The sequence below is a fragment of the Lonchura striata genome, chromosome 1 (genome assembly GCF_050655825.1).
Source record: "Lonchura striata isolate lonStrDom1 chromosome 1, ASM5065582v1, whole genome shotgun sequence".
Classification (NCBI taxonomy): Eukaryota; Metazoa; Chordata; class Aves; order Passeriformes; family Estrildidae; genus Lonchura; species Lonchura striata.
In genome coordinates, this window is record NC_140703.1 from 19,353,518 (window position 1) to 19,361,396 (window position 7,879).

Below are 7,879 nucleotides of genomic sequence, written 5' to 3' on the forward strand. Positions count from 1 at the left end.
CCAAAAATCACCCCGGAGCAACTCAAGGCAGCTCAGGTCTCCCAGATACCAACCTGCCCAGCCAGACAAGGCACAGCGGGCACATCCTCTATCCCAAATTTCCATTCCCGCTTGCCTCCGCTCCCGCACCAGTCCCCCCGCCGGGCAGCAGCCCACATTGCCAGGGACCGCAGGGTCACCGAAGAGCCTCCCCGGAGCATCGGCATGTTGTTCCCCATCGCACGTGGGAACGCGCGTGGAAATGCTGCACAATTCCGCCTGCCCCTGCTCCTGTGTGCTCCTGGCACACGCCGGGACAGGCTGCGTCCCTGGATCAACTCCAGACGTGACCTCCTTCCCCAAGACAACCAACCCCTCGTTGCTGGCACCGACGCACCGCGGGAGCCCCCAAAATTCCCGTGGGAGCACCCCGCAGGCAGCACGACCTCCACGCCCCCGTGCAGCCGAGCCCTCCGCAGCCGCTCACCCCTCCCTGCCCTCCGTCTCCCTTCTGCAGAGGGGGGTCCCCAAGCCCCCCTGCACCTCCATCCTCACCGGCGCGTCCCCATCCCTGCCCTGTCCTACCTCCGCAGCTCGCTCCCAACCCATCCCGCCCCTCCGTGCCCGGTCCCCAGCGCCCCCCGACATCCCCCCACGACCCACCTTGCACGGCCACCCTCGCCAAAGCCCCCCGGCCCCCAGCTCTCCGCCGAGCCCCCCGCTCCCTTCCCAACACTCTCGCTCCCTCTCCGAAGCTTCCCGCAGCCTCCCCCGCCGCACAGCCCACCCTGCGCCCCCTCCCCGCGGCCTCGGACCCCCGAATCCCCCCGCAGCCCAAAGCACCCCGCCCCACGCCGCAACCACCGCTCGGCCGCCCCGGCCCCTCCGCAAACAGCCCCCTGCGCCGGGCGGGGGTCTCACCTTCCTCGGCGGCGGCTGCATGGTGCTGGTGCTGCGCTGGGCATCCACATCAATTCCCTCCCCCCGGCAGCAGGATGCGGCCCCCGCTGCAGGAGGAGGAGCAGCAGCAGGAGGAGGAGCGGGGAGCGACCGTCTCCCTCCCGGTTCGGGGCGAGTCCCGGTTGGCGGGAGGAGCGGGGAGGGAAGGGAGGGAGGCGGGGAGGGACGGCGGGGGGAGGCCGCCTCTTCCTTGCGGACAGCGGAGCCGCGTCCCGGCGCTGGGGAGCGGCGAGGGGAAGGAGGCGACGGAGGGAGAGCGGGGAGAGACTTCGGGAAAAGATGTGGTGGCGGAGAAATAAAAGGAGGAAGGAAAGAGGAAAAAAAAAAAAAGAAAGAAAGAAAGAAAGGGAAAAAAAGAAAACAACAACAACAAAAAAAGAAAACAAAACCAAAAACCAACCCAAACCAAACCCGACGCAGCGAGAGGCGCGCGGCGGCCGCGCGCGCCCCCCAGCGGCCGCCCCGGGGCCTGCACAGCCCCCGGCGGCCGCCATGGCCAGGGGCGGGGCGGGAACGCCCCCGGCGCGCGCAGCGGCCGCGGGGGGGCGCCACGGGGGCGGCGGCCTGAGGGGAGGGGGCGCCGTGGGGACGCGATGGGGGCTTGGGGTGTGCACAAGGGGGTGTGTGCGGGGGCTGCGGGGTGTGCGTGTGTGCACAGTGGGGTGTGCACAAGGGGGTGTGTGCGGGGGCTGCGGGGTGTGCGTGGTGTGCACAGTGGGGTGTGCACAAGGGGGTGTGTGCGGGGGCTGCGGGGTGTGCGTGGTGTGCACAGTGGAGGTATGTACGGGGTGCATGGTGGGGCACAGTGAGGGTGCGGGGCTGTGTAGGGGGTGGACAAGGGGGCACACGAAGGGTTTGGGGTTTAGCAGAAGGAGGCACACGAAGGGTTTGGGGTTTGCACAGGGGTGCACACGAAGGGTTTGGGGTTTGCACAGGGGGGCACACGAAGGGTTTGGGGTTTGCACAAGGGCTGCACAAAGGTGAGGGTGTTTGCACAGGGAGGGTGCAGGCTGTGCATGGGGCAGTGAAGGGGGGTGCACAGGGAGTGGTCTGGATGCTGTTGGGGTGCTCAGGGGTACAAGGAGGTTCCCAGAAGGGTGCAATGCCCTCCAAAGCACTATCCAGTGCAGGATCCACACACCGGGATTGGTGTGTAGGACACAGCTGGTGGAAATCTGGGGTTCTCCCTGGCACAAAGCAGCCATCCCCTTCTCCCCAGCACTTTCCAGGCTGCTCTAACAAAGCTGGGCAGCAAGGGCTGGACTTGAGCTGAAGCACATGAGGGAGCATCACCCCCTGACAGCAGCTGGAGAATCCCTTGATGGAGAATCCCAGATCCGGGTGCATCCCAAGGGCAGCACTCTGGGAAGCAGAGCACCCAGACACGAGCTTTTGCACAGGGTTGGTTTTAAGCAGAGGAAAATAAAATAAAACAAAGCTGAACTCTTCAGCATTGCAGATGCAGAGAGCCCAGGAGGCAGAAGTGACGCTCCCAGCTCTGTCATGTTTCACTGGGCGTGAATTAAACACCCCTGATCAGAAGTACTTTTGGGTTTTAACCCCCCTCTGCAGCACTGAAATTCCTGGCCATTGCTTATTAGTTCTGCTGCTACGAAATCTTTGAAATATTAACATGCATTTGGCTGTTTCTCTTAAGCAAATTCTGGGGCAGTTTGCAGAGCGTCAGGCAATTCCCATAATTGTATTTTCCCAAGTGCTCCAGCGTGCCGCAGCTCCATCACCAACTCCTTCATTATTGATGAGCTGCTTTGCTCCAGCTCCCAGAAAATGACCCCTTGCCTTTAAAGATGCTTTAACCACCTTTAAAACTAAAATGCAACTTGAATTCTGCTTCTCCCTCCAGCTATTAGTTTATTTAGTGCTGCTAATTAGTCCTTAATGCTTTCTCCGCGGGAAACTTGAAATGGTTGCTGAGACCTGGTGCAGCAGCAGATGCTGTGAAAAAATATTTCATCTCCTTTTTAGGGCTGCAAGGGGATGGGATCTGTGTATGCAGCCCTTCATGGAATCATGAAATAGTTTGGGCTGAAAGGGACCTTAAAGCCCATCCAGTTCCACCCCCCTGCCATGGGCAAGGACACCTTCCATTAGCCCAGGCTTTTAAAAAATCATGCCTAGACTTCTGCATGCTGGACTGAGAATTACTTTAGGTACCGGGCCTACACGCAGATGTATCATCCTCCCTTATGAGCAGTTGTTTTTCCACTATTTGCTTGTATTCTTCCATGAATAATTATGTTTTATCTGTTTGACCACAGATTCCCTGAAGCCTGACTCATGGAGTGCTGCAGGTTCAGCATGAATCCTGGAGGATTTTACATCTGGGATGATAAATCCTGATGGAGCTGCCTCTTGTAGCTGCCCATGGCTCTTTCACATCTTAATAATAGTGCTGATAATAGGGGAAAACAAGGATGTGAAATAAAGATTATCAAAAAGTCAATAGTGTAAGTGTCTAAGTGTTGTATATTTTATCAAAATACTTGTTTTCACAGCATAAATGGAATCCAGCTTAGGCTGAGCCCTTATCCCTTGATTTCTCCTTTCAGAATGCAGGACCTGAAGGCAGTTGAGTCTCATGGAATTCCAGAATGGTTTGGGTTGGAAAGGACTCTTATGGATCATCCAGTTCCATCCCATGCCATGGCCAGAAACACCTTCCACTGGACCACTTATTATTTTATATTTTATTGACCTTTATTTTATCTTGTTTCATTTAATTTAATTCTGTTTAATTTCATTTCTTTTTATTTCATTCTATTTCATTTCATTTCATTTCATTTTATATGAAGGAGGGTGCAGAATACAGCCCCAGAGCAATACACACCTCTCAGGGAACCCCAACAGAGATGAGGCATCAAGGCTGGAAACCCCAAAAGCCAAATTCCAGCTGATGGTGACAACCCACAGCTGAAAACAGCAGCTTATTCCCTCATCCAGAATAAAAATAAAAGGAAAATAAAGAAGAATTTAGCCATAAAAGCAAAATTTGGAGAGGACCTTTAGGAAGCAGAGTTCCCTTGATTCCCATCCTCAGGCAAAGGCAACTTGTTGGATCCCAGCTCCCAAGCAGCTGCTGCGCTGTCCCGTCAGGCCTGTTCATTCTTCACATCTGAATTTAATCCCTGCAGGGGTTTAAACCTTTTCAAGCACAAACCCACGATGTGTTGGAGGGTTCTCAGCTGCCAGGACGTGCTTCCGAGTGGAATCTGGCAAGCTGGAACCCGCGCTGGGCCCGTGATTAACGCGCGAGGCAGCTCCGCTGCCAGAGCCTTGGCACAGCCACTTCTCCAGCCGTGGATTTTGCCCACAGGGCTGGCAGGAACACCCCTGGCAGAAGGGTTTGCTCACCAGTAGAGACCATGGAGGGGTCTCTCCTGCAGCACAGCAGCTTCCTCTGGAGAAATCAGCTTTTTATGTTAAATGTATGATATTTAATTGTAGCTAATATGAATGGTTAGGAATGTCATAGAATCCCAGAATGGCTTAGTTGGAACATCCTTAAAAAAAAAAAATCTCATTCCATCCCTGCAGTGGGTAGGGACACCTTCCATTACCCCAGGCTGCTCCAAGCCCCAATGTCCAACCCAGCCTTGGACACTTCCAGGGATCCACAATTTCTCTGGGCACCCTGTGCCAGGGCCTCACCACCCTCATAGCCAAGAATTCCTTCCCAATATCCCATCTATTTCCTCTGTCAGTGGAAAGCCATTCCCCCTTATCCTGTCCCTCCCTCCCTTGTCCAATGTCCCTCCCCAGCTCTCTTGTATAGGAATATTTATTTTGTATTGTGTGTGGATATATATGAATGTATAAGAATTTATTTTATATTTAAATGAATATATAAGTAATAAAAAGCTTAGTGGATATAATGATTGAGAGAGACATGCACATAGACTCATAAATTCATTTATATTGGAAAATTCATCAAATATCATATATAGATAAGAATAAAATAATGGGGGAAAAAGGAAAATCAAAAAGTGAATAAAAGTATAACAAATAAAAAATAAAGTATAAAATTATCTGAAATAATTAACCATAATCTCCATAATGTTCCCAACCACTCCCAGGAGCACGTAAAGCCAAAAATTGAGTTTGGCATTATCTGACATCCACAATTCTGTTCTGTGTGTTTCTTCCAGGCTTTCGAAGCTGATGGTGGCACTGAGCAAGGTGTTCCCAGCCTTTCTTCAAGGCCTCCACGCAGAGGAAAACTCAGGCTCCAGGCTTTCCCCACGCGGGGGTGCCATGGGGATGCGGATCACACCGCTCCTACAGCCGCGGCAAGGGGACAGGTGACACCTCAGCGGCTAGCATTGCTCACTGCTTTTTGCCAGGAAAGAAAAACATAAGGAAGTATTAAAATACAGAGAAAAAGAAGAAAGAAAATACGTGGCTTGGGAAGGACAAGATTCTTAAAGCATGCAGGAAGCACGGAATTCTACGGATGGGGGAAAACAAGTTTCACAGGGAACAATGTGTTTTCCCCCATGTGCAGAATTCCTTGATTCTTGCATGCTTTGGCTTTCTCCAGCAGAATTAAAAACCCCTCTTTGGGGCTTCTTTAATTTAACAGGCTGGGGAAACCTCGAGGGAGCTGTCGGGGAGCCCAGGGGATGGCATCAGCCTCCTCCAGGTCACAGGATGGCTGCGGGGGGCTGGAGGTCCAGCCGGGCTGGAAGGGAGCCCAAGCAGCCCTGCCAAGTCCTGCTTGGGCCTGTTCCACCACATTTCGGGAAGGCTGGTACACCCAAACAGCTTTGTTCCCCTTGCTCCACTGTCCTGGCCTCTCCCCATTCCTCCCTTCACATGTTTACCATACCTGCAGGGGTGAGACTGGGATTAATTTCCATGAGAGCACGTTGGAAGTGTAAATATCTCTGAGCAGGGACACTTGGTGGGTTTGTGGGGTTTGTCTTCCTCCAGGAACTGGCAGCTTTCCTGCTCTTTTACTGATTGCATGTGACCAGATGTGAACATGAAGCATCTGGACATCTGGAGCAGGACTCGGGGTCTGCCCTTTGTCCCATCCCAGTGTGGCTGTGTTTCCAAGGCTATCCAGGTTCTTCTTGGTGCTTTGAAGTGGATGTGGCCTCTCTGCTGAGATAAAACCCCATCCAGCATGGCCTTGGACACGTCCAGGGATCCAGGGACAGCCACAGCTCCTCTGGGAACCTGTGCCAGAATCGACCCACCCTCACTATAAAAACTTCTACCTCGGATCTAAACTCAATCTCCTCTCTTTTAGTTTAAAACCATCACCCCTTGTACTATCACAGCAGGCCTTGCTTAAAAGTTTGCCCCATCTTTCTTACAAGTCCCCATTTGATTTCCCACACCTTCCTTGGGGGTACAAGCTTGCCAGACTGACAAATCCTACTGCAAATTGGCTCTGGCCTTATGGAGACGGCTCTGATCCCAAAAGTCTCGGAGTGCCCAGGCCCCATAGAGCTGCTGCTGCCAGGAGAGCGTCAGGATGAGGCTGTCCAGTCCTTTTAGAAATTCCCTGCCTGCTTGACTATCACCTTCACCGCTGCTGTCCCCCTTCTCTTGTTAATGTGTAACTCGAAACTGGCCAGGGCACATTTCTGTGATCCCAGCATTATCTGTCCCTGGCCAGGTCCATCCCTGCCTGCTCCCACTGGGGTATTTTTATCTGCAGGTGGTGTCATGTGAAGTGCAGCAGATGGGGAGGGCTGAGGATCCTGGGCCCTTCCACTGTATCTCCTACAAGTTCTCCTCAGAGTCTCCTCTTCAGCCTGGAGAGGAGAAGGCTCCAGGGAGACTTTAGAACCCCTTCCAGTGCCTAAAGGGTCTCCAAGGGCACTCCAGAGGGACTTTGGACAAGACTTGTTATGACAGGACAAGGAGGGATGGCTTCCCACTGCCAGAGGACAGGGTTAGATGGGATATGGGGAAGGAATTGTTCCCTGTGAGGCTGTGGCATGGGTTGACCAGAGAAGCTGTGGCTGTCCCTGGATCCCTGGAAGTTCAGAAATATGTAGATGTAGCACTTGGGGATGTGCTTCAAAGGTGAAAATAGTGGTGCTGGGTAATGGCTGTGCTTGATGGTCTTGCAGGTCCTTCCCAACCTTAGAAATTTTGTGTTTCTGAGGTCTCTTCCAATATGACCCATTTTGAGATTCTATGATCCCTCCAGGGCAGCAGAAAAAAATTCTGTCTTGGACAGAGAGTGAATAACCACCTGAAGGGAGTTCATTTCCTACAAAAAATGAGTCTGAGAGCAGTTTTGGGGACCAGGAGTTTCACAGGGCTCAAGGCTATTGTGTGGCTGGGAGAAGATGTGGGGAGCCCTTCTCCTCCTTATTTACACCAGCAGGGGGAAAGGGATTGCTGGATTGCTTTCTGCATCCATGCTGGATGTTCAGGAAGGACAGGGCACATCCAGAGCAGATGTGTGTGGGTCAGGAATGCTGTGGGAAGAGCTGGCTGACCTCCAGGGCAGGAGGATGACGGAGATGTCAGAACCCGGCTGCTCCCTGCCCTTATCAGAGCACTGCTCTCCCTGGGGTTCAGCTGCACAAGGACTGTATCAGCTCCCAGCTGCTGGGCTGGACAGGGATGGCTCCTGTCCTGTGTTCCTCATTGGGCCACATCCCAGTCCAGCCGTGGTTATCAGCACCAGCCATCCCCTCCACCCTGGCACTGAGTTTATCTGGATGCTTTCTCATGCAGATGCCTCCATTCACCCTGGCCAGCCTTAAAATCCCTTTTCCACCTCTCTTCCTGCAGCCAAGGAAGCAGGGAAGCAGTAGTGTCCTTGGTGAAGAAAAGCCCTTTCCAACCTCAGGCACTACAGGTGTGAAGTTTGGCTCTTGCTCAGCCCCGGGAAATTGCAAACCTTGGGATCCAGATGCAGCCTCAAATCATAGAATCACAAAATGGTTTGTGAAAA

At 53.3% G+C, this 7,879-nt stretch overlaps 1 protein-coding gene and 1 long non-coding RNA gene across 6 annotated transcripts in view; one reads left to right on the forward strand and one right to left on the reverse strand.

The window, feature by feature from the left end:
* FCHSD2 (FCH and double SH3 domains 2) overlaps positions 1-1,033 on the reverse strand; it is a 121,455-nt gene extending 120,422 nt beyond the window's left edge. For 4 of the 5 annotated variants that reach the window (XM_021550115.4, XM_085590634.1, XM_021550114.4 and 1 more), the window contains exon 1: positions 901-1,033. In XM_021550115.4, the coding sequence (XP_021405790.2) occupies positions 901-921 (21 nt within the window). In that variant the 5' untranslated portion in view covers positions 922-1,033. Of the gene's footprint in view, positions 1-53; positions 366-900 lie in introns of those variants that run through there. The other variant, XM_085590651.1, reaches the window with a different exon arrangement.
* LOC116184018 (uncharacterized) lies at positions 912-3,403 on the forward strand. Its single transcript, XR_013339443.2, has 2 exons — positions 912-1,050; positions 3,219-3,403. It is a non-coding gene; the product is annotated as an uncharacterized LOC116184018 (long non-coding RNA).
* Positions 3,404-7,879: the final 4,476 nt, after the last annotated feature.